At 41.6% G+C, this 26,908-nt stretch overlaps 1 protein-coding gene across 10 annotated transcripts in view; it reads right to left on the reverse strand.

Annotated features, from left to right (window-relative positions):
• Positions 1 to 26,908, reverse strand: part of LOC140730967 (TPR and ankyrin repeat-containing protein 1-like) — a 141,821-nt gene that overhangs the window by 36,348 nt on the left and 78,565 nt on the right. For all 10 annotated transcript variants that reach the window (XM_073052120.1, XM_073052136.1, XM_073052145.1 and 7 more), the window contains 6 exons: positions 21,820 to 22,019; positions 18,664 to 18,801; positions 14,520 to 14,660; positions 10,738 to 10,894; positions 8,389 to 8,477; positions 912 to 1,015 (listed from right to left, as the gene is read on the reverse strand). In XM_073052120.1, coding sequence (XP_072908221.1) covers positions 912 to 1,015; positions 8,389 to 8,477; positions 10,738 to 10,894; positions 14,520 to 14,660; positions 18,664 to 18,801; positions 21,820 to 22,019 — 829 coding nt within the window. The remainder of the gene's footprint in view (positions 1 to 911; positions 1,016 to 8,388; positions 8,478 to 10,737; positions 10,895 to 14,519; positions 14,661 to 18,663; positions 18,802 to 21,819; positions 22,020 to 26,908) is intronic.

Below are 26,908 nucleotides of genomic sequence, written 5' to 3' on the forward strand. Positions count from 1 at the left end.
TGCCAGGTCCTAATGTCCACCACACTGAGACAGGTTAAATAAGGTCTGGGGTTCTGCTGGGTCCTAAGCATCACCGCATTGAGACAGGTTGAATAAGGGACTTGAGCATCCGCGTTTTTTGGTATCTGCGAGGGGTCCCGGAACCAATCCCCTGTGGATAAGGAGGACTGACTGTATTGCAATTTAGTATTTTTATGTACTGTACTACAAAATAACAAAGTTCATGACATATGTTTGCAACAATAAACCTAATTCTGGCCCCATGTCTTAACACAGCAGTGAGAATTGCAGAATATTGAATATGGCAGCAGAATACCACTCAATCATCACATTGTTGCTGTGTATGGACAATACAAAACGCACTGCTGTTACTCACCAGTTTACTATGACATGACTTACACTACCATAAAAGAAAGGAGCAGCAGGTGCCTTAGAAGGTCACCACCTCCAAGTCAACACGATCCTGACCATGAAGTGTATTACTGCTCAAAGTTCCAGAACTTCCTGCCTCCTACCCAACAGCATCTTACCAGGACTGCAGCAGTTCAACAGAATCTTTCAAGGGCAATTAAGGATCAGCAATAAATGAGAACCTTGCCAAAGATGATCATGTTCCTTAAAGAAATAAAGTAAAAAGCTCATGGCTAGATTTGAATTAAACCACATTAGGAATTTCCAAACAAGGAGGTTGATCTACTGGCTGGTAAAACATATACATAGAAAAATGTACCAAAGCAGCTTTGAGAGGGGAAAGTTATTCAGGACCAAGCAGAAATAACCATATTTAAAAAGTAATGTACTGAAGCAGAATATGAGTGTTGATTCTTGATTTGCGGTCAGCACAGAGAATGATGCACCACATCATAAAGATGGACACTAATATTGCCAATACGAAAACAAACAGGGCTTACCTTGAGCTTTTTTTCTTGACTTGAACATTGAGAACAGCATCATGAGCTTGTGCTAGTTTCTCTTTTTCCAACTCTCCACCCTTCTGATAGCATTTGGCAGCAACCTATGAAGTTATAAATGGAGCTTATACACATTGCAGGAAATTGACAACGTAATTTTAAGTATACGTTAAACTCCACTCAAACGTAAAACTAATTTTCATGCTACTGGACAGTTAAAACGCTACATGCATCAACATATTGAAAACTATGTGCCTCAACAGAATAAAATTACCTTCAATAATCATTCTCATTTTAGCAAAAGAGCCATAAATGCAATGAAACACCAAAGTGCTTTGAAACTAGAGAAAGTAGCCACTAGCTCAGTCAAAGATGCATGTTTAAAGAACATCTTAAGAAATGTTAGAGAGAATTATGGACAGAATTCCAGAGCTTCAGCCACCAAGGTTATTCTTAGAGCTGCTTCTAACTTTGCTACTAGAACATTTCACATTGCAAAGTCATTTTGTGTCAGTAGTTATCTTTCTTATCAAATATTTGATAATGCTTTCAAATGGTTGAAAATGTCAAAGTGCTGGAAATTGTACATTAGAGCTGATACTGACAAGCTGCTTCCGTCATGCCATGTCGAATTTAAGCAATTGTAAACTCTCAGATCTTTTTTGTGGACTGCATTCAGAAAGTTTACTTCACTGCACACTGGTGAAATTGAGAGTAATTTCTGGTCTTAGTATATAATGTGAGAAAGGCAGAATGAGGAAGTACATGAAATATACAGCCAGTCTGATCAGAGAAATTACTGCTCTATTTCGCCATCCATCCAGGACTAAACATTGCTCTTCAGTTTGTTAAAAGGAACATTAGCTCAAGTGAAGTAATTTCTGACTTTCAGAGCAACTTTTTTAACACTAATTTATCAGTTGTGAATTAAACAAGGTGGTGTTGGCTTACATTTTATTTCAACACGATACAATAAATTCTAACATTTTACTGAAGTATTGGTTAACCTGTCTATTTCATGTGACAAATGAAAATAAAGAATCTAATTTGTGATAAGTTGATCCGAAAAAGGCTTCATTTTTATCTCATTTTAACAATTCCACATAGACAGATCCTGAGCAGATTCCATCAATTATTGAAGGAGGCAAGGGGAACTTTCAGTCCAAGACAAAGATGTCGTGAAGACATTGACTGATGTTTCTTATGCTCTGAACTGATCAAAGTGTTTGAGTAATTTGAGAAACAGTTTGGCAGTTGCAAAATGCTTGGAGGAGCCAGAGACTTTCAACACCTGAGGCACTTCCCCAGGTCCTTCTAATACTTGGAGATGTCCATTTCATTACTTCTTTTTACAGGACTCCTTAAGGTTGTCATAGCCAGTGGTGGTAGTGGGGATAAGCTCCCGCTACCTATTAAATGCCACCAATGTGTCTCAAATAGCCTCTGACAACCAACTTCAGCTCCTAGTCTTCATGTGTGACTCAGCCTCTAAGCCAGGGGTTCCCAACCTGGGGTGCCCGCACCCCCAGGGGGTGCAAGATGGAATTTCAGGGGGTGCGACAAAGAGTGGCTTGTGCCCTTGAGTGACGAGTCACGAGTCATCACTCAGCCAGCTGCCAGTGTGCCTTGAGAAGCGGTAGTAACGTTTGCCCCAAGCACACTCCAGTCTCCCGCTGCCCGAGTCGAGAGAGATGTAAACTCACTCCAGTCTCCCACTGCCCGAGTCAGCGTTGAGGATTCTCATCAGTGTTACCTGGGAAGTTACACCTCAGAGTTGAGGAGTCTCATCAGTGTTACCTGGGAGTCACACCTCAAAGTTGAGGAGTCTCATCAGTATTACCTGGGAAGTTACACCTCAGAGTTGAGGAGTCTCATCAGTGTTACCTGGGAGTCACACCTCAGAGTTGAGGAGTCTCATCAGTGTTACCTGGGAAGTTACACCCAGAGTTGAGGATTCTCATCAGTGTTACCTGGGAGTTACACCTCAGAGTTGAGGAGTCTCATCAATGTTAGCTAGAAGGTTACATCTCAGAGTTAAAAATCATCTCATAATGCCAAAATCTTTATACATTCCAAATCAATCATCCAGTAATGACTTCGCGTTAAAACCAAACCCACAGACAGTAGGTAAATTACTCAATTATAAAATTTTAAAAACCAGCTGAAGTCATTCATTCCTATTTGTCTCAATGCATTAAAGAAGTTTTTGAATTTCAAAGGTTTTTTTTCTCTTAAAAGGTTTTTTTTCTTGAATCACTGATAATTTTGAATTGTGTTAGTTGAGGAGGTTATCATGGTTAACACCGAGGACTTTGAATCCTGTGATGGGAGTTCATATCTCCGGTAATCATTGGAAATAGGTGTGTAAATTCAGTAGAGTGTAGCCTAATAAGTCAGGTCGTGTCCCCGTAGCATTTCCATCTGACGATTTATCTTGGCGTAACCGCAGATAGTATTGTAATATAATATTCAAAAGCGTATTTTTCGCGATACTTTGCTACAGGCGTGTCTGGTTGAGTAAAGCGGTCATCCCTGACTTTAGTCAGATAGTTTTTCTCATATTAGCTCATATTTTTCTCTTTACCCTTAACCCTTCATTAACCCTTCATCAAGTCAAAAAGAAGGAAATGGAATGATGACTATGTGTGCTTTGGTTTCACTTGCACAACAGGAAATGATGGCTTGCAAAAACCCCAGTGCATTCTTTGTAGCGCTGTGTTTTCCAACTCAAATCTGAAGCCATCCAAGCTTCAAGAACAAGCATGGCGGAGCTGATGTTGAAGGACATGATGTTGGGTCATTGAAAATCAAAACAGCTCGTTTTGATTCACAAGGAACTCTTCCAAAATTAGGTTTAGTTTCTGTTGAAAAACCACTACTTCTTGCTTCATACCAAGTGGCATATAAAGTGGCCAAATCCAAGAAGCCCCACACAATTGCAGAAGATCTCATCAAGCCATGTGCACTGGAAATGGTAACAATTATCCTGGGCAAAGAAGCAAGAAAAAAATTTGAACAGGTGCCCCTATCAAATAATGTCATTCTCAACTGAATCAGTGATTTGAGTGAAGATATTTTGGACCAAGTCATCTCAGATGTCAGAGCAAGTCCTCTTAAAATCTCTATTCAGTTGGATGAGTCAACTGATGTCTCCAGTTGTAGTCAACTCATCACATTAGTGAGGTATGTCAATGATGGTGCTGTGAAGGAAGATTTCCTGTTTTGTAAAGATCTGAAAACAAACACAACTGCAAAGGATGTGATGCAGCTGGTGAAAGACTTCTTTGCCAAACATGATTTAGATATCAAAGTCATTGGTTCTGTGTGCACTGACCGGGCACCTGCTATGTTTGGAAATAAATCTGGCTTTTCTGCATTGATGAAAGAGGAAATTCCAGACTTGCAAGTTACCCATTGTTTTCTTCATCAGTATGCTTTGGCATCAAAAACATTGCTTCCAAATTTGAAGAAAGTCTTTGATACTTGTGTGAAGATCATCAACTGGATCAGGGGGCGTGGTTTGAACCATCGCATCTTCAAATCATTTTGTGTGGATCTGGGAAGTGAGCATTCAGTTTTGCTTTTCCACACAGAAGTCCGTTGGTTGTTATGAGGACAAGCTTCAACCCGCTTCTTTGAGCTGCGGGAAGAAATCAAAATTTTTCTGGAGGAGCATGAATGTGATCTGGTTGGGGCAATGGAATCACAGGAATTCTCCCAAATACTGGCTTACTTAGCTGATATTTTCACTCGTATGAATGACCTGAGTGTTTCTCTTCAAGGAAAAGGGATAAACATTGAAGGCTTGTGAAAAGTTGAATGCCTTCAAAGAAAAGTTATGTCTTTGGTGTCCAAGGATGGAAAGAGGCAGTCTCTCAAATTTTCCTTCACTAGAAGAGATGGTTGATGATGCTGGATCCATAACTCCTACTGTGCGTGAAGAAATTGCGGCTCATTTGGAAATGCTGTCAGAATTGTTTGATGAATATTTTGCTGCTGGAGACCTGAAGATTTCAGAAGAATGGATCATGAATCTATATTCCTACAATTTGGAGAAAATGTCAAATGATGAAGAGCTGAAGGAAGATCTTATTGATTTGCGGACAAATCGAGCTCTTGAAATGCAATTTGAAAGCAAGACTTTGGAGGAGTTTTGGTGTGCAGCACTGGATATGTTCCCAAGACTTGGTGGAAAAGCACTGTGTCCTCATTCCATTTGCAACAACATACTTGTGTGAATCTGGATTCAGTTCTCTTTTGTCAGTCAAGACAAAATCTAGGAATTGCCTGAATCCCCAGGCAGACCTGCGGATCACGGTCAGCAAGAAAGTTCCACGTTTTGACCAAATCATGAATGAGAAGCAGGAGCAAAGAAGTCATTGAATTATATGTTCACAATTGAGATTTATTTTACTGTTTACAATTTTTTCTGAATAAATTAGAACCTAATTGCTCAATTTATATTTGCATTTTATGCACTGAGTTAAAAGCTTATTTTTTTAAGTTCAACTTGTTCACCCGTAGTATTGTATGTGGTTCAAAAATTAGAAATTAGACTTCTTCATCTTCAAATGTGATATTACTTTTGTAGGCGGTGCGAACATTAACCAAACGTTTCCTAGGGGTGTGGGGCATAGAAAAGGTTGGGAACCACTGTACTAAGCCCAGTTTCTACTGACTAGAGAAGGGGCAAAGGTGGGTTACTGGGATCTTAAAACCAGTTCCTTCAGGCAGATGGGGCTTGTCAACCATGGCTGGTAGTTCATCTAAGACAGGGGTGTCAAACTCATTTTAGGTCACGGGCCGGATTGAGCAAAATGCAGCTTCATGCGGGCCGGATCAGTTGGACGCGTGCGAACGCAGCTTTCGTTGCCTCCGTTTTTTCAGCCTGCTCTCATGGGTCTCAGTCTCTGCTATAACTACAAAGTGTTTCACTTTACAAATTCCGTTTCTTATGAAGAAGACTGCCGAGCAAGACTGCCGAATAAACACTAAAAACCCTGAAAACCTGGTACCTGAATAAACTCAGCATTAGCCATATCATACGCCATAGGCGCTTCGATTACTGGGGCCAGCTTTAATAGTAATTAGATATTATCTCGCGGGCCAAAGATAATTCCACCGCGGGCCGGATTTGGCCCGCGGGCCTTGAGTTTGACATATATGATCTAAGAGAAGGAAAACTCTGATCTCAAACCTCCGCTGCCTTGTGCTATACCCACTCATGGGGAAGGCTTTGGGAGTAAATCCCATGAAAAAATTCAGAGCTGGAGTCCAACGTTTAGTTGAGCACTGATTGGCAACTCCTGTGACACCTGGTGCTAAACTGTATCGGTCTCTGCCATTCCTTTGGACTCAGCAGCTGTATGGAGAGGGGGAGCCTGCTACATGGGCAACAACTTGCTCTCCATACCATACTGCCCTGGCTTGTGTATCATGTAGACAGCTGGGAGGCAACATCCATGGTTGACCCCCACCAACGGAGAACCCCATAATGTTTCAGAGAGTGTGGGATAGAGACAGGGTGAAGGAAAGAACCCTATGTTTGAGCCAAGCATGGTGGCAGAGGCTGATACAATAGGAACATCTTAAAGGTGCTTGGATAGGCACATGGATATAAGAAAAATGGAGGGTTATGGTCTGTGTAGGAGGGAAAGGTTAGATTGATTGTGAAGTAGTTTACATAGGTAGACACAACATTGTGGGCCAAAGGGCCCATACTGTGCTGTACTGTTCTATGTTTTAAACCAATGCCCTCTAGTTTTAGAGGCAGCATTTCTACTACAGTGTCCTGCAAACTGTGAGGACAAGGTAAGAGACTTCTGGGCAACTGAGGTTGTGAGTGAGCAGGCAAGAACATGGCAGATGAAGAATGGCATGGATCAGTAGAAAAAATAAAAATATTGTGTATTTTTAAATGACCTAAGGCTAGAAAACGTCGATGCAGATAGAGATTTGGCTGTTCTTGCACACATGTAGGTGTAGCAAGTGGTAAAGAAGGCAAATCGTTTATTAACCTTTCTCATAACAGAACTTAGGAAAAGGAACAAAGCGTTTTCTTCCCACGTTTTCAAACAGCCTTGCTGAATCCACATCTGGAGTCTTACATGCAGTTTTCATCTCCTTTAAAGTTATACGTGTCATCAGATGGAGCGCAACTATCGTTCACTAGACTGAGCCCTGGAATGGTCGAAGTGCTATATGAGAAGTGATTAGGTTGACTAGGTTGGTAACCATGAGAGCTTAGAAAAACAGTAAGAGGATCAAAGAGAAATTTCTAAATTCTAATATAGCTAATAAGACTGGATACAGCAGAATATTTCCACTAGCCAAGGTATCTTGAATGAGAAATCAAATGGCTTTATGAAGATGGAAGATGATGTCAATGGGTGGTAGAAATTGTGCATTTGCTGCTTATGGAGGGGCCATAGAGAACAAGTTGCTGAGCATATTTAAGGACAGAGATACGAAAGGCTTCATGCCAGAGCACCTTGAAATACCGTAGATTCCGGACTACAGAGCGCACCTGATTAAAAGCCGCAGGCTCTAATTTTAGAAATAAAATCAATTTTTTAATTGTAAAGGCCGCACCGGATTTTAGGCCGCACTGCTACTTTTAAATATACATACGTATCGGTAACACAAATTACGTTGCATATACTTTTTTACTGAACAGCACGAACAACATTCCAATATCTCCTAGCGACTGGTAAAAATATATATACTGCAGCCTACCAGGAAAAGTTATTGATCGACTTTAACTTAAAAGCAGCGTTTTCGCTCGGGTCTAATCGGGTCTGACGCGCTTGCGCAATGCGATCGGGTCTAATCGGGTCTGACGCGCTTGCGCATTGCGATCGGGTCTAATCGGGTCTGACGCGCTTGCGCAATGCGATCGGGTCTAATCGGGTCTGACGCGCTTGCGCATTGCGATCGGGTCTAATCGGGTCTGACGCGCTTGCGCAATGCGATCGGGTCTAATCGGGTCTGACGCGCTCGGGTCTTGCTTTTCTTCGAGTATTTTCCATGTTGATGAGGGTGAGTACAAATGACTGATTTACAATAATTTAATTGTGAAAGTGCGCTTGATTTATCGTACAATTTCATTGGACCTCTGTGAATTACTCATCAATTTTATTGGTCTACTGTTACGAGGCAAAATGTTTACGAGGCGGCATGAAAAAAAACCATGTATTAGCCGCTCTGGGTTATAGGCCGCAGAGTTCAAAGCTGTTCAAAATGTAGGAAAAAAGTAGCGGCTTATAATCTGGAATCTACGGTAGTTACTCAGCCAGAGCAAGTGCAAAGGGCTAAATGGCCCATTCCTGTCGTATTCTCCATGTTTCTACATAAATCTTCAGCTTTTATACCCAGGATTATAAAATAATGGAACTTGAGAACACAACTTGTAGACGTTCGTAATTCATTGCAAGCCACAGACCAAGGTTCACAATTTGATGAAAATTTCAGCTCTCACCTTCCAACACTGATGTTTTGCAAAGTAGTCGCCTCTTTCTGTCCATTCTTGTTTTGTCGAAGTTTTAACAAACATACTGTCATCGAGCTCTGCAAAAGGTAATTATTTCAGATGAACAGCAGCCCACTTTACCCCAATAAGAGATATCAGCTTCTCAATATATTGGTATCAAGGCAATACAGTACTCCAATCATTTGGAGAAGCTTATTTCACATGACAAGTGAAGGTGATTTGTATCTTCCCTGTACTGTACACCATTATCCCCTAGTTCAACCAGCAGGTCTCTTCTCTAAGCCAGAGGGCATGGGCTCAAGCTAGCAAGGTAGTGTGGGATAGAATAACTCACTTCTCCCACAGATGAAAGGTCACTAACCTGAAATACGAACCTTGTTACTTTCTTTATAAATGCTGCCTGACCTATTCTGTATTTCCAAAACTTTCTGCTTTATCCTGGCAACTAGATTTTTATTTAATAATTGAGATATAACATGGAATAGGCACTTCCGGCTCTTCAAGCTGTGCTGCCCAGCAACCCCCAATTTAACCTTGACCTAATCACAGGACTATTTACAATGACCAATTAACCTACCATCTGGTATGTCTTTGGACTGTGGGAGGAAACTGGAACACCCAAGGAATTTGATTTCAGAATATTTATCATTTATAACAGCTAGCACATCAGATTACAGTGGCCTATACAGATTTTAGTAAGGCCTTTTATAAGATTTCACATGGTATGGTGCTCTGGGAGGTTAGATCGCATGAATCCATGGAAGAGGGTTGAAATACACAGTAGGCTTGATAGTAGAAAGCCAAAGGGGTCTGGCAGGTTTGAGGCCCATAACTAGTTGTCTGCCTCAAAAGTCAGTGCTGGGCCCATTGTTTTCTGTCATCTATATAAATGGTTTATTACAAATAATAAGGCACGTTTAGTAAGTTTGCAAATCACACTAGAACAGTTGGTGTAGTGGATAGCGAATGTAGTTATCAAAAATTACAGGGAAATATTGATCATCGGAGCACGTGAGCTAAAAATGGCAAATGGAGATTAATTTGGATAAGTGCAAGGCACTCTAGGCAATGTTGTACAACAGATCAAGTGCATGGTTCCTTGAAAGTGGAATCACTGTTAGGTAGAGTGATGAAGAAGGCACTCTAGACTTCATCAGTCAGGGAACTGAGTGTAAAACCTGAGTTCAGTTCAGTTTTGGTCACTCCACTATAGGAAAAAACTGGAAAGAATGTACAAAAGATTCAGAAAGATGTTGCCAGTACTTGAAGGACTAACTTACAGGGAGAGGTTGGACAGGCCAAGACTTTATTCCATGGAGCACAGGAGACTGGGAGGGATCTTATAGAGGTGGAAAAATCAAGAGGGACATGGATAGGTGAATGCACTCAGTGTTTTTCCAGGGTTGGGCAATAAAGAACTAGAAGTCAACTAAGGTTTAACATGAGAGGGGAAAGATTTAATATGAACTTGAGGGGCATTTTTTTTAAACACAAAGGGTGGGACAAGCTGCTGCAGGAAGTGGTGGAGGCAAGTACAAAAGCATATTTTAATAAAGACAGTTGCACAGGTAGGAAAGGTTTAGAGAGAAATGGGCTGAATACTGACAAACAGAACTAGTATGGATGTAGATGGACCAGAAGGACTGACAGGTCTATTTCCTTGTTGTACAATTCTGTTGCAACAGACCATTGAGCAGGCTGCATTGCAGTACTGTGTACAGTATTATAAGGAGGATGCGATTAAGCTAGAAAGAGTGCAGAAAAGATGCACAAGGATGCTATCTGCTTCAGAGGACTTGAGTTATCATGAGAGCTTGGGCAGGCTCATCTCATTTTCTTTAGAGTGAAAGCAGCTGGGAGATGACCTGATAGAGGTATATAAAGTTATAAGAAACACAGATTGAGTTGATAGCTGGAGTCTGGTTCAAATGGTAGGGGTGTCTAGAAGTAGAAGAGCTTTAAAGGGGTCTGAGGGGTAAATCTGTCATGCAAAACATAGACGGTATCCGGAATGAGCTGCCAAAGGAGCTATTGGAGACAGGAACAGTAATAACATTTAACAGGCATCTTGACAGATACTTGAATGAACAATTAACTCATGCAAGCAGATGGGTTTAGAATGTGTAGGCACAAGAGTCAAAATAGACGTAGTGAGCTTAACTTTATGACTCTATAAAGTCATTACAAAGAAAAACACGTAAAGTTTAGGTTTTCTCTCTTCTTCTGTCCTGATAATTAAATTATCCAAATCACAGTATTTGGTGGAATCATCTTTGAGTCTTTTGGTCTGCAAAATAAATAAATATAACTAATAAATAAATATAACTGTTTTCCTACCTTTATCTTCATTGGTTTTGACAACATTGACAAAATGTCTTTTGATGAAGTATTCAAAGGCTGGGGCACGTTTTCCTTTGTTTTCATCAAATATCCACAAGTTCACCCTTGCTCTTGTGAAGGCTGTGTACAACTGTTTTAGTTCACAATTCAGCAGCTAACACATAGAAAGAAAGCATGTTAATCATTATGAGCAGCACAGTAACCGTTACTTGTCCTCCTACTGTGACACTTCCTGTATGAACTGTGATTAAAGTTAATAAATTATTGAAAATTCTAACAGCAAAGAATCTTAGAGTGAGAAGAGCAGTCCATGACCACAGGACAATACTGATGAATTGGTAAATTGGCTAGAGGAATAAATGGCAGTTGGTACCTAATTCTGCAAAATGTGGAACCGTGAATTTAGGAATGATTAGTAAGGCCAGAAGACACAAAACAAGTGATAAAACCATAAGTTGAACACAGCAACTTTGGTATACAAGAATCCTTGAAGACAGCTACAGAGGTAGATAAAGTGGTGACAAAGCCACTCTGGAAACGATTCTCATTTGCTGGGACATAGAATACAGGAGCTGGGGAATTATAGAACAAATAACCAAGTCATCAGTGAGGCCACAATTGGAGTACTGTGTATATTTCTGGTCCCCACACTGTAAGAATAATTCAATAACACTGGGAAGGTTGCAGAGAAGATTCACTAGTATGTCGCCTAGGATAAAGTATTTCAATTATGAGGAGAAACTGGATATGCTGGAACTGTTTCTTTGGAGCAATAAGGCTGAGAGAAAACCTGAAATTTGAGAGAGATTAAGGCCCTGGTTAAGAAGGAGGTGCATAGCAGATATAGGCAGCAAGGAAAAATGGGTAACTGGTGGGGTATAAGAAATGGAAGAGACCACTTAAGGAGGAAATCAGGAGTCTCAAGAAGACATAAGGTAGCTCCAGCAGACAAGGTGAAGGAGAATCCCAAAGGCTTCAACACATATATTAAGAGCAAAAGGATAGCAAGGAGCAAATTTGGTCCCCTACGAGATGAGAGTGGTCATCTATATATGGAGCCGAAAGAGATGGGGGCAAATCTGAAATTGACTTTTTTTTGCATCTGTATTTACCCAGGAGATGGTCACAGTCTATAGAAGTGTGGCAAAACAGCAGTGTGGTTATGGATCGTATGTCTTGCAGTAAACCAGGATGGATAAATCCTCAAGGTCTGACAAGGTGTTCCTTTGGAAAAGCCAGAGAGTGTAAGTAAATGGTTACCTCTCTGACTGGGGGCCAGTGGCTAGTGGTGTGCCTCAGAGATTGGTGCCGAGTCCATTGTTTGTCATCTACATCAATGATCTGGATGATAGTGTGGTAAACTATGGATGACACCGAGACTGGGGGATGTAGTGGACAGTGAGGAAAGCTATCCAAGCTTGCAGTGGTATGGAAAAATGGCATGTGGAATTTAAAGCAGACAGTTTGAGGTGTTGCATGTTGAGAGGACAAACTAGGGTAGGACTTAAGATGGTGAGCAGTAGGGCACTGCAGAGTGTGATATAACAGAGGGAATTGGGAACACAGATCCTTAATTTATTTCAAGTAGTGTCACAGGTAGATAGGGTAGAAAGACAGCTTTTGGCATCTTGGCCTTCATAAATCAAAGTACTGAGTACAGGATTTAGGATATCATGTTGATGTTGTATAAGACGTTGGTGACACCTAGTCTGAAGAATTGCATGCAGTTCCAGTCACCTACCTACAGGAAAGATATCAATAAGATTGAAAGAGTGCAGAGAAAATTTACAAGGATTTTGTTGGGACTTGAGGACCTGAGTTATAGGGGAAAGATTGAATAGGTTAGGACTTTATTCCCTAGAGTGTACGAGAATTTGAAAGATCTAAGCAAAATGATGAGGGGTATAGGTGGAAGGGTCGGCTGTTAAGGATGAGATTACGGAGTATCTGGAGGCACATGACAAGATAGGCCAAAGCCAGCATGGTTTCCTGAAAGGAAAATCCTGCCTGACAAACCTACTGCAATCCTTTGAGGAAATTACAAGCAGGGCAGACAACGTAGATGCAGTAGACTTGCATCTGGATTTTCAGAAGGCATTTGACACGGTGCCGCACATGAGGCTGCTCAGCAAGATAAGAGACCGTGGAATTACAGGGAAGTTACTGGCACGGTGGGAGCATTAGCTGATCGGCAGAAAACTGAGAGTGGGGACAAAGAGATCCTATTCTGGTTGGCTGCCGATTATCAGTGGAGTTCCATGGGGGCTGGTGTTGGGACTGCTGCTTTTTTGCGATGTATGTCAATGATTTGGACTATGGGATTAATGGATTTGTGGCTTAATTTGCTGATGATACAAAGATAGGTAGAGGAGCAGGTAGTGTTGAGGAAACAGAGCTTGCAGAGAGACTTAGATAGTTTAGGGGAATGGGCAAAGAAGTGGCAAATGAAATACAATGTCGGAAAGAGTATGATCATGCACTTTGGTGGAAGAAATAAACAGGCAGACTATTATTTAGATGGGGAGAGAATTCAAAATACAGAGATGCAAAGGGATTTGAGAGTCCTTGTGCAGGATACCCTAAAGGTTAACCTCCAGGTTGAGTTGGTTGTGAAGAAGGCGAATGCAATGTTGGCATTCATTTCTAGAGATATAGAATATAAGAGCAGGGATGTGACGTTGAGGCTCTATAAGACGTTGAGGATAGTGTAGGGACGTATACAGTCATACACTTTGGTAGAAGGAATAAAGGAGCAGATTACTTTCTAAATGAGGAGAAAATTCAGAAATCAGGGGTGTTCATGACTCCCTAAAGCTTAACTTGCAGGTTGAGTTGAGGAAGGCAAATGTAATGATAGGATTCATTTCAAAAGGACTAGAATATAAGAGCAAGGATGTAATGTAATAAGGTGTTGATCAGGCTGCACCTGGAGTATTATGAGCAATCTTGAGCCCCTCATCTTGGAAAGGATGTGCTGGTATTGAAGTAAGTCCAGAGAAGTTTAATGATATGAAAGAGTTAATGTATGAGAAGCATTTGACAGCTTTGTCTTGTACTTGCTTGAGTTTAGAAGAATAGGGTGGCGGGAGGAGGATCTCATTGAAACATATTGAATGTTAAAAGGACTAGATAGAATGGATGTGGAGAGGATGCTTCTGCTTGTGAAGGAATCTAGGATCAGAATAGAAGATGTCCCCTGAGTACAGCAATGGCAGGGATTTCTTTAGCCAGAGGGTGGTGAATCTGTGGAACTCATTGCTGTAGACAGCTGTGGAGGCCAAGCTCTTGGGTATATTTAAAGCAGAGCTTGATAGTTTCTTGATTAGTAGGGGTGTCAAAGGTTACAGGGGAAAAGACCAGAGAACAAGTTTGGGAGGAATAATAAAATTAAGCATAATTGAATGGTGGCACAGATGTGATGGATGAAAGGCCTAGTTCCATTCCTATGTTGTATAGATTACCTGTGATAGTGCTGAAGAATATCAGCACAATGAAGCTCTTTTGCCAAACACCACACTGTATCTGTAACAGAGTGATATCATTTACCTGGGAGTAGCTAAACATATTGGATACAAAAATAAAACAACAGACCTTACACCTAATGGCTGTGTGGATTACAACAACCCACAAATGAACTAGCCCCTGGCAAAAGCAGTTCTGCAGCTTCAATAGCAACCAGTTCAGAATGATGTGGAATGCAATGGTACCCACATATCCATGGTAATCTGGAATAAGTCCTTCTCATTTATAGTTGACAAAATATAGTGTATCAGTTTTACCTTGTGCCGCTCTGAATTGAATGCAAGAGGCCTGCTTTGAGGAACGATATCATCCAAAGATTGAGCCAGTAGCACTTCTTGGTGGCCTTTTGACTGAGGTGAAGGTTGAAAGGAAGAGATGACCCGCCATTCCTTATCAGCCTGCAGAGATAAGGAAAAGAAAGAACACATTCAGTATATTGTTCAGGCATTGATCTTCAGGAAGGATTGTAAGGAGTGCAGGTGGGTGCTATGCATTATAATCAACTCTTCATAACAACAGTCTGCCATGCTTTTTCTCCACTTACACTGATCACAGTCAGTTCTACGCTACTACATGAATAGAACCAAAAATCAAGGAAGTGCAGTTGCTCGAAATCTGTAAAAAAAAAAATCTGGAATCACCTCTTTCTGCTGCTCTTGCTCAGTAGTTCAGGAGACAGAAACACATTCGTAGTTTCAGGCTGATGTGTTTACAACACTATTCTGATGAATAGGTACAGAAGCCCAGACTTTGAAGCTTGCTTTTTGGCATGATGGGATGATGGCATTGAACCCCAAGCTGCAATTGACAAGTTGTAGCATACCACAGGTATTACAGGTATCTTGAAGGTCCAAGGTCAAGTGGAAAGCCAGTAAGTTTACATCTGCAATAGACCTACTGTAGTAGTAGGCATATTGCAATGGGTCTAGGTCCTTCTCAGGAAGAAGTTGGCCACGATGAACCTCTCAAACCAGTTCATCACAGTGGATGTGAGTGCTACTGGGCAACAGTAGTTGAGGAAGCTCACACTGCTCTTTTCTTGGGCACCGTATGATAAGATGCCCCTTTGAAGTATTTAGGAATCTCCAACTACAGTAGTTGAAGATGGGCTTGGAACGCTCCAGCCAGTTGATCAGCACAGGTATACAACCATTGGACTCACTTTCAAGGACTCTTCATCTCATGTTCTTAATATTTATTGGTCATTTATTTTTTATTATTATTATTTCTTTCTTTTGCATTTGCAGTTTGTTGTCTGGTTGAACGACCTTTGTGCAGTCTTTCATTGATTCTGTTATTGTTATTATTCTATAGATTTACAGAGCATGCCCTCAAAAATATGAGGTGAAACCTAAGAGCAGAAATGGCTGTGATGCTTCACACCTGGAAGAGCTCAAAGCCTTTTGTGAATGCTTTGAAAGGGAGAATAACAATATGCCTGAACAGATTGCCACAGTATCTGGTGACTCTATATTCTGTCTCAAAGGCTCAGGTCAGAACATCCTTCAAGAGGGTGAACCTGCACAAGACATCAGGTCCCAATGGTGTACCTGGCAGGGTACTGAAAATGGCCTACTAACTGAAGGGTTCAAGGACTTCGTCAATCTCACTGCCGCAGCTGGCGGGTCCCACCGCACTGTCTGGAGTCAGCGGTGCACCTGGACAACAGCAATACATACATCAGGCTGCTATTTATTGACTACAGCTTGGCATTCAACACAATCATTTCCTCACTACTAACAAACCAGCTGAGCCTCTGCATCTTCCTCTCCTCGACATACCTCATCAGGACAGTGTGTTTAGTCTGATGAGCTATCCCAATTTCCCTTCTTGAAGAAGGGAACAACAGTAGTTATGCACCATCCTCTGGGGCATCATCCATGGCTAGAGAGGGTCCAAATGTCTTGGTCCAGCCAGCAGCAACCTCATTTCATGCCTCTCTCAATAACCTGGGGTAATTCCCATCAGGTTCTGGGGACTTATCCACCTTAATGTTCTTCAAGAGATTCAACATCACCTCAGAATGCACGTTAGCACATTCCAACAGATGACACTACCCTCCTCCTCCTTTGGTAAGTAATGATGCAAAGTACTCATTTAAGACCTCAGCTATGTACTACACATTGAAGCTTGTGTTCCCTCCTTTATTCTTAACTGGTCCTACCCTCTCTCTAGTCATCCTCTCGGTACGTGGGATTCTCTTTAATCTTACTTGCCAAGGACCAATGATGGATTCTCCGGACTGTCCTATTTCTCATCTTGAGTTTTAAGAAACTCTATTGAATGCACCTAACAAGTTCTACCCAGTCTAACTATCCTGCACCAACGGGATCCCAGCCTGTACTGGAAAAGTTGAAATCACACATGGTGACAACCTATTTTTGTACTTTTCACTAATCTGTCGGCAGTCTGTTCCATGAAACAATTATTAAATATTTTAATTGTTAAGCAATTGAAAGGTCCCGAAATTGAATGCTTTCGTGTGTCTCCTCTGTTGTCAATTTACATTAATTTATACTTCCAACGCCACAAAAATATTCAAAATCCTAACATGTTTTAAAGATTGGTTGTGAAAATCTTTTCACTGCTTTCACGACTTTCCTATGGATTCACAACCCAATGTGTTCAAGTTTGCATACAGTACCAACTAGTCTTTTTAAACAAACCACCTAGTCTTCGTTGCCTTTCATTTTGTGTCAAAAGGAGGTTCAGACATTGGTCACAAGCTTCTCCCCCATGTTCTCTGTATACTCGATCTTTGCACATAATTTGAGCACAGACTCCAGAGTTTTGGCACCAGTTGGAAAACTTGGTTATGGGTCAGAAAATCTGCATGAAACCAATTTCAATTTTAAAAAAATTCAGATTAGGAGCTCTTGAAGTGGTTGTTGTGATGTTATTACAGGTCAGGGTGTCAGGGGTCAGAGTTCAATGCTGGTATACTCTGGAAGCAAGCTTGTATGTCTGCCGTCATCAATGATGCCCTCACCTGCATCTCCTCCATTTCCTGCACTTTGGCCCTCACCCCATCCTCCTGTCACCACAACAGGGACAGCGTTCCCCTTGTCTTCACCTACCACCCCACCAGCCTCCCGATCCAGCATATTATCCTCCACAACTTCCGCCACCTTCAACAGGACCCCACCACTAAGCACATCTTTCCCTCTCTGCTTTTCGCAGGGATCGTTCCCTCTGCGACTGCCTGGTCCACACGTCCCTCCGCACAGATCCCTCACCTGGTACTTATCCCTGCAAGCGTAAGTGCTATACCTGTCCCCACACCTCCTCTCTTACCACCATTCAGGGCTCCAAACAGTCCTTCCAGGTGAGGCAACACTTCACCAGTGAGTCTATTGGGGTCATCTATTGCATCCGGTGCTCCCGGTGTGGCCTCCTCTACATCGGCGAGACCCAACGCAGATTGGGGGACCGCTTCGTTGAGCACCTCCACTCCGTCCAACATAACAGACAGGATCTCCCGGTTGCCACCCACTTCAACTCTGCTTCACATTCCCATTCGGATATGTCCATACATGGCCTCTTCTACTGCCATGAGGAGGCCAAACTCAGGTTGGAGGAGCAACACCTCATATACCGTCTGGGTAGTCTCCAGCCCCTTGGTATGAACATCGAATTCTCCAACTTCTGGTAATTCCCTCCCTCTCCCTTCCCCCATCCCACTTTCACTCTGCCTCCTCTTCCAGCTGCCTATCACCTTTCTCATGACTCTGCCTTCTTCTACTACCCATAGTGCTTTCCCCTTAGATTCCTTCTTCACCTCTCCTGCCTATCCCCTCCCTGCTTCCCCTCCCCCACCCCTTGATCTTTCCTCTGATTGGTTTTCCACCCTCCTCCCACCTTCTTTATAGGGCCCAAGCCCCCTCCTTCAATCCTGACTAAGGGTCTCGGCCCGAAATGTTGACTGCTCATTTCAACAGATGCTGCCCGACCTGCTGAGTTCATCCAGCTTGTTTGTACGTGTTAAGCTTGTATGTTCCTTGCCACGTGTGCATAGGTTTCCTTTGGGTGGTCCAGTTTCCTCCCACAGTCTAAATATGTCCTGGTTAGTAGGTTAATTTGTCATTGTAAGTTGTTTGTGATTAGGCTAGGGCAGGAGTTCCCAACTGGGGCTCACAGACCCTTTGCTTAATGGTATTGGTCCATGGCATAAAAAAGGTTGGGAACCCTGGGCTAGGGTTAAGTTGGTGGGTTACTAGGCAGCACAGCTCAAAGGGTCTATTCCATGCTAAATCTCTAACTAAAATAAATAAAGTAAAAGTGGGGAGACAAATCATTTGGAATTAACTTCCTTAAAAACTCAGGCGAGTAAGAGATCAGGAGCGGAACTGTAAAATCTACTGAAAAGGTGATCAGCAATATCAAATGAATAAATATCGTTACCTCAGAATCAGTGAAGAAATTATAGAGGAGGACATCGTCAAACTCCAGACCTTTAGCTTCATATATAGTCAGAACAAGTGCAAGACTTAGCTCCTCTGGGATTGTATCCTTGGCTGTTTCATTCACAACCAAAATAACCTGCAAGGTATTATTTTTGAAATTAAAACAAGAATTGCAAGGTTGCCTGTCAATTGAAACAAAAATTTTTACAATCACACAACCTCAATACTGATCATTTTTCACAACTCAATTCCCTTGATAGATGCAACCTTTATTCTTTTAACTACATACCTGCTTCAAAGTTCAATAATATACCATGGCTAGGTAGAATCTAAATTCAGATAGGGAATCTTTCTCTATTGCTTAACACCAACCACCTCAATCCACTTACAGCAAAGATAAAAACAAAGAACACTGGAAATACTCAACTGGTCAGGTAGCATCTGGGCAGACAGAAAGGACACTGTTCAGAAATGCTGATGGTTTATGTGGCTGCTTCCTTACCTGCTGATTATTACCTACATTGTCTGTATTTCAGATCGTTTGACCTGTCAGATTGCAAATGTGTGTCTCTATGATAAATCTAGACAGCAGTATTTAATATGTTTGTGAAAACTGCTCCAGGCAGCAGCGTGTGTACAGTACCAACTGGAACTTGATGAAGATAACTAAGACTGAGTTTCTGTATGGCCCCTCTTCCAGCTTTTTACCAACAAGATAATTTGACAATTCCAACATATTTGGCTATTTGGTTATTTCTTATACTAATCTATGAGATTTTCATCCAAGTTATTTATCATAAACAACTGAGGTCCTAGCACTGATCAATTGGTCAAAGACTGCTAATAGGAATAAAACCATTAACCTCCATCTCTGTGGCCAAGCCAGTTTGGAATCCAATCTACCAAGTCACTGAAATTCCCACATGCCTTGATCTTGGACACTGTTGGTTCTATTCATTGCGTGCAACCATGGCAGCAAGACAACCCATCAATCAACCACAATGGAACCTGGACCATATGACACTTCAGTCTCTGGCATGAAAATGAAGACAAGAGGAGGCCACTACCAAAATTAAAACTTAATGCTGCATTTGCAGTTAGAACTATACACATTGATCCAATTCGTATCAAATGGGCTACAAACTCTATTTCATTCTCTACCAAGCTTTCCAATTATTTTTTGGACAAACACAAATGCCGAAACTGGCAATACAATTTGATGGATTGTTGGCAGTTGTAAGTTATTTACACCAAATTAAATAAGGCTGTAACTGTCAATTTCTGTGCAAGTTCTACCTGCTTCAACAAGGTCCCATCATTTCCCTCTCCCCACTCAATCAGCATTTCAAAGAGAACCACTTCCCCTTGCAATTCCCTGGTCCACTCTTCAATCTTCCCACAAAATTAGGAAGTGGAACACCTGCACTTTCCACTCTTCCTTTTTTATCACTCAGGGACCCATAGTTCTATACAGTTAGTTTACATGAGGTTTATAAAACAATTTAGGTGACAAGGATTAGGAGGCATCAGGTTTGTTTGGTAAGTGTGAGAATGTGCTAAAACTTCACTGAAAGCACTTTTATTTGGGCAAATGATTAGTTGTAGACTATACACTAAGGATATCTGGGGTAGAGCCTTTCCATGAGACGCTGGTGAAGGGATTGGGAGATTAAAGATTTATTCTGCTAAATTAAACTTCTGATTCTGACTTATCTGCAGGTCTCTCAGTCAATGCTGCAGCATTAACAAGGAATAAAGATCATGTTGCAGTCGTGATGATGATGTGTGACTAGGACATGCCTGAATGAATTTCAGACTAACATGATTTGATTCAGAGCAAATGGAAATTTCTCCCAGTTAAACTAGTTTTCAGTTGAAGTGATAAGAAAGTCAAAATTCAGAGCATACGCTTTGAATAGATAATTTCTGTTATTATTGGAACTCATGAAAACATTGTTTTGATTCTGTTTTGGATTCTGTGTCAGGAATATCGAAAATGAATCAAATACTTCACCATATGAAAATTCCCTTATTTTTATAAAAATGAAAATGGGCATCATTTTAAATCATAACCAAAATGATTTATTTTCAATATGCTCACAGAAGCTAGAAAAGATGGCACCAGAGGTTTTGCAGATCTAGGCAACTTCTTCCAGTTTGTCCATGAAACAGCTAATTCTTCTTTTGTTGTCTCTTTTTTCTTTTCATGCTGGCTGAGGTCTTGTCAGAGTCCATGATCTATAGCTGCAGCTCAAACTACAGTTCTCCATGAGTCTGGGTTCTCGTTCTTGGACTCATTGTGCGGCCTGGAAGACGTGTGCCTTCAGGGTGCAGCCCATGGACAACCTGGTTCCTCACTAGTGTTGCTGACGAAGTGTCACATGAGACTGAAACATCGAGATAGCAGGCGGTGTGCGCTGCTGTTGGAAGAAGGCCCCAGCATCCCAGCAAACCTCCCTCTTTCTCTTTCTGATGGTGAGCGAGAGCCTGTTGATTCTTGAGGCGGACGACTCAGAGAAGTGACGTGGGAGATTGTAACATCAAAATACTGAGCTGCTGGTCTCCTGCTCTTGCTGTTGCAGGAGCAATCTCTCTCTCCCTCACTACTGAGAGAGAGTCTGTCTGAGATATCGAAGTGTTGGGATGGACTGTAGCTTTTGATGGACTCTGGATCAAGGTCTCTTGCGAGGCTTTGCGATTGCTTGCATGGTGGGGGGGGGAAGTGATAAGAAAGTCAAAATTCAAAGCATACGCTTTGAATAGATAATTTCTGTTATTATTGGAACTCATGAAAACATTTTTTTGATTCTGTTTTGGATTCTGTGTCAGGAATATAGAAAACGAATCAAATACTTCACCATATGAAAATGCCCTTATTTTTATAAAAATGAAAATGACTCTCTTCAGTGCTTTTGTTGGAACAAGTGGGAGGAGTGGGGGGGGGGAAGGGTCGATGCTTTTGCTGATTGTGTGTGGGGAGGGGGAGGACAGGTTTTGGGGTTCTAATGTTTATGTCATTCACTGGGCATTTTTCTGTTTTGTGAATGTCTGCAAAGAGTGAGAATTCCACACTGTATACATTCTCTGATATTAAATTGAACTGCTCAGAATAAACCTGGTGATGTAAAACCCATGCACAGATTAAAGTGCATACCTGATGAGCTCCAAATTCTATTGGCTGGGATTTCCGTTTATTTCCTCTAAGCAAAATAGCTAAGTCACTGACACTGCAGGATTCCAGCAGTGAAGGTTTTGGTCCATCAAAGAGCCCAGTGTCTCTCGGCAAGCGATCAAAGGATTCCGGAAAATAATATTGGAGAAGATCCACCACACCCGAAGCCAAATTCAAAATTCCTAAATTTGCAAAAGGAACTTGCATGAATCAATGCAAAGTACATAAAATTTTACACACATCTCATCAATGCTTTTGCCAGTGTTCTCTAATGAATTGCCAGAAGTGGTTAATTTGGAAACCAGGTATAGATTCTTCCATTTTTGTGCAATCCTCACATTCACATAGTATACCTACATACAAATTCTATCCACATTGCTCGTTTCTTAACTTAAAATTCAACTTGCATTAAAAGGGAGATTTTTCATATATTCTTGGTTACTGCTTACTGGTTACAATGACAGCTGTCATCACGGTCAGCATTTTTAAAGCAATCACATGATGATTCAAATTTTTAAAGAATTAATAGTATCAGCTTTGAAGTGCACACTCTACTGTAACATAATAAATATGCTAGCTTGTGCATTATGTCTTAGAAACAGTAATGGGATAAAAAATTTGCCTAATAATGAACAGTGAAGAACAGTTTGTCAGGACACCTTCTGTACATTCCAAGGCAGAAGTCCAGTAAGACAGACTGTACAGTATTATAGAACATTACAGCATTGGACAGGCCATTCAGTCCACATTATTGCACACATACAAATGCCAGTTCATGCTAAATGCCCTCCTCCTCTGTATCATCTATTTCCCAACACTCACCCCACATCCATGTGTCTAAGAAACTCTTAAACTCCACTGAACTGCCTGTTTCCACTACTATCCCAATAATCTACTCTAGCACTTAAGACTCTCTGCATAAAATACTTACCCTTTCACACTGCTTTTGAACTTCCCCCTTTTAACCTTAAAAACATACTGCCTGTTACATAGTATTTTTACCCTGGGGAAAATTCTGACTATTTACCCTATGTCACTCAATTTAAAAATTCTCTATCAGGTCTTCCCCAAGCCTCTAACCCTACCAGTTATGCATCCTCTTTCAATGAGCTATGAAACTCATTGCTATGAGTTATGGAACCCCAGATCCCTCTGCACCTCAATGCTATTAACTGAAAAATCACTTCTAATGGATCTCTTGAGCTACCTCTTTTACAACCCTGGGGAGTAGCTCATCTGGTCCAGGTGACTTATCTACCTTCAGACCTTTTAGCTTCCCAAGCACCTTCTCCTTTGTAATAGCAGCTTCTGGCATACTGCAGTAGTATTTTATAGTGAAGACTGACACAAAGTATTTATTAAGTTCCTCCAGCATTTCTTGTCCCCCTTTACTTCAGTGCCATATTCAGGTGGTCTGATACTCACTCTACCCACTCTTTTACTCTTCTTATAACTGGAAAGTCTTACATTATCCTCTGTTGCTATTGGCTGCTTACCTTCATATGTCACCATTCCTCTCCTTTTTTTGCTTTTTTTTAGTTGCCTTCTGTTGGTTTTTAAAAGCTTTCCAATCCTCTAGTTACCGACTGATTTTTGCTATATTATATGCCCTCTCCTTTGCTTTTATGCTGTCTTTGACTTCCTTTGTCTACCAGTTCCTTCATCCACCCTTTAGAATACTATTTCTTCTTTAGGATATATCTATCCTCTGCCTTCTCAATTACTCCCAGAAACTCCAGCCAATGCTTTTATGCCGTCATCCCTGCTAGTGTCCCCTTCCAGTTAACTTTGGCCAGCTCTTCTCTCATGCCTGCGCAATACTCTTTACTCCACTGTAATACTGACATATCTCATTTAGGTTCTCCCTCTCAAACTTCAAGGTGAACTCTATCATATTATGATCACTGCCTCCTAAGCAGTGCTTTGATATTTACAAGATAAGGACCTTGAGGATAGAATCAGAGAGCATGAAAGCAGGCCCTTCATGCCAACTGAGCAAGTCCCATCTGCCCGTGTTTGGCCCACAGAACTTTAAATCTTTCCGAGCCATGTGCCTACCTCAATGTTACTGATGTGTCCACTTCAAACACTATTTCCTTTGCTTGAAGCTAGCCCTGATGTCCCTTTTAAAACTCTTGTTTCTGATCTTAAATCTATGCTCTCATTATTTCTGCTGTATGTTTGGAGTTTGCATTTTATTCCTGTGACCATGTGGCTTCCTTTGAATCCCAGGTTATTGAGAAAGACAAAAGATGAGATAGTTGGGGTCTTGGCAAAGATCTTTGTGTCCTCTCTAGACACAGGCATGGCCCCAGAGGACTGGCAAGTAGCTAATTTTGTTTCATTATATAAGAAGAGAAATGGAGTAAACCCGAAATCCATAGACCAGTGAATCTCACATTAATAGTAAGGCTGCTAATGGAATCATTCTTAGGCGTAGGATTTATAAGCATTTGGAAAATCACAGCCTAATTAATTAGCATGGCTTTGTGTGAGGCAATTCACATCTCCACTAACTTGCAATGCACACAAAATGCTGGAGGAACTCAGCAGGCAAGGCAACGTCTATGGAAAAGAGTATAGTCAACATTCTAGGCTGAGACCCAGCATTTTGTGTGTGTTGCTTGGACTTCCAGCAACTGTGGTTTTTCTCTTGTTTGTGATTGGATCTTTACTAAATTAACTGAGCTTTTCAAAGAGGTAACAAAGATGATTGATGACGGTAGAGCTGTGGGTGTCATCTACATTGATTTTAGTAAGGCGTTTGACTAGGTCCCTCATGGTAGGCTCATCTAGAAAATTGATATGCATTGCACCACTGGTAACTTGGCCTTTTGGACTCAGAATTGGCTTGTGCTTATAAAGCAGAGAATAGTAGTCAATGGAACCTATTCTGGCTGGAGGACTGTGACTAGAGGCGTTCTGCAAGGTTCCATACTGTGACCTCGGGGGGGGGGGGGGGGAGGGTGTGTGTATAAAGCTAAAGAATACAGCAGTACATAGATCAGTTGTACATATAGGCAGAGAAATGGCAGATGGCACTTAATCCACACAAATGTGAGGTGCTGCACTTCAGGCAAAGCAAATGCAAATGAAGAGTACGCAATTGATAGCAGGATCATTAACAGTGTTAGCGTATAGAGGAATTTTGGATCCCAGTCCTCGGTTCCCTGAAAGCAGCTGCACAAGTTGATACAGTGATAAATAATGCATATGTCCTGCTTGTCTTTAATTGTCGGTGCATTGAGTTTAGGAACCAGGAAGTTACTGTGCATCGCAACTTCATAAAACTCTGGTTTGGCTGCAGGTGGAACATTAACATTCAATTCTGTTTGCTCCATTATAGGAAGATGTTCAGACTTCAGAGAGAATGCACAAGAGGTTTACAGTTGCTACCTAGATTAGAGGGCATGTGCTATAAGGAGAGTTTGGGAATCTTGGGTTGTTTTCACTGGAGTGGCAAAAGCAGAGGGAAGACTTGACCGAGTGTATAAGATAATGAGAGTCATAGCCAGAAAGCTGGTATCTTTTCTCCCCCAGGGTAAAAATATCTTTAAGGTGGATAATGAGGTGGGTTTTCAAAGCTTGCAGGGAGATTTATGCCGGTTAGAAGAATGGGCTGAACGTTGGCAGATGGAGTTTAATGCTGAGAAGTGTGAGGTTCTACATTTTGGCAGGAATAATCCAAATAGAACATACAGGGTAAAAGGTAGAGCATTGAGGAATGCAGTGGAACAGAGAGATCTAGGAATAACAGTGCATAGTTCCCTGAAGGTGGAGTCTCATGTAGATAGGGTGGTGAAGAAGGCTTTTGGAACGCTGGCCTTTATAAATCAGAGCATTGAGTACAGAAGTTGGGATGTAATGTTAAAATTGTACAAGGCATTGGTAAGGCCAAATTTGGAATATTGTGTACAGTTCTGGTCACCGAATTATAGGAAAGATATCAATAAATTAGAGAGAGTGCAGAGACGATTTACTAGGATGTTACCTGGGATTCAGCACTTAAGTTACAGAGAAAGGTTGAACAAGTTAGGTCTCTATTCATTGGAGCGTAGAAGGTTGAGGGGGGATTTGATCGAGGTATTTAAAATTTTGAGAGGGATAGATAGAGTTGACGTGAATAGGCTGTTTCCATTGAGAGTAGGGGAGATTCAAACGAGAGGACATGATTTGAGAGTTAGGGGGCAAAAGTTTAAGGGAAACACGAGGGGGTATTTCTTTACTCAGAGAGTGATAGCTGTGTGGAATGAGCTTCCTGTAGAAGTAGTAGAGGCCAGTTCAGTTGTGTCATTTAAGGTAAAATTGGATAGGTATATGGACAGGAAAGGAGTGGAGGGTTATGGGCTAAGTGCGGGTAGGTGGGACTAGGTGAGATTAAGAGTTCGGCACGGACTAGGAGGGCCGAGATGGCCTGTTTCCGTGCTGTGATTGTTATATGTTAAGGTGAGAGGGATAGGTTCAAAGCAAATTTGAGGGACAAGGTATTTTACACAGAGAAGGGAGGATGCTGGGAATGCAGTGCCAGACATGGTAGTGGAGGCAAGTACGATAGAGGTCCTTAAGAGACTGCTGGATAGGCACATGAATGTGCAGAGCATGGAGGGATATGGATATCGTATGGTCAGATGAATTAGCATGCACAGGCAATTAATTACTAGTTTAGTTAATTAGTAATGTACACCATTGGCTGAAAGGCCAATTCCTGTGCTGTACTGTTCTATGTTCCATCCTGTATAATCAAATTTCTAACTGTAACATAAAGTCGGTCTGCTCCCCTAGCTTTGGAATGAATACCTGTAATCTGTCAAGTAGGGGCCATGTACAATCCTGATTTGATGGAGACGGACGTGTGAAGCATGGAGGAACATCTGGTGAAACTTTTGAAATGCCTGTTTCGCTGCTGCTGCTATTGTGCGATTGGAAAAATCTCCGGAGAGGAAGGCCCCGAATTCTCGGCTTTGCCTGTTGCTTGGCGGCCGATGCCGGGGTTGAAGCGCTCGGCAGAGATGGCGCTCGGTGCCAGAGGCTCGAAGTTTTTTGGACGGACTCGGAGTTGGCTGTCTTTGGG

This window comes from Hemitrygon akajei, chromosome 1 (assembly GCF_048418815.1).
Source record: "Hemitrygon akajei chromosome 1, sHemAka1.3, whole genome shotgun sequence".
NCBI classification, from domain to species: Eukaryota; Metazoa; Chordata; class Chondrichthyes; order Myliobatiformes; family Dasyatidae; genus Hemitrygon; species Hemitrygon akajei.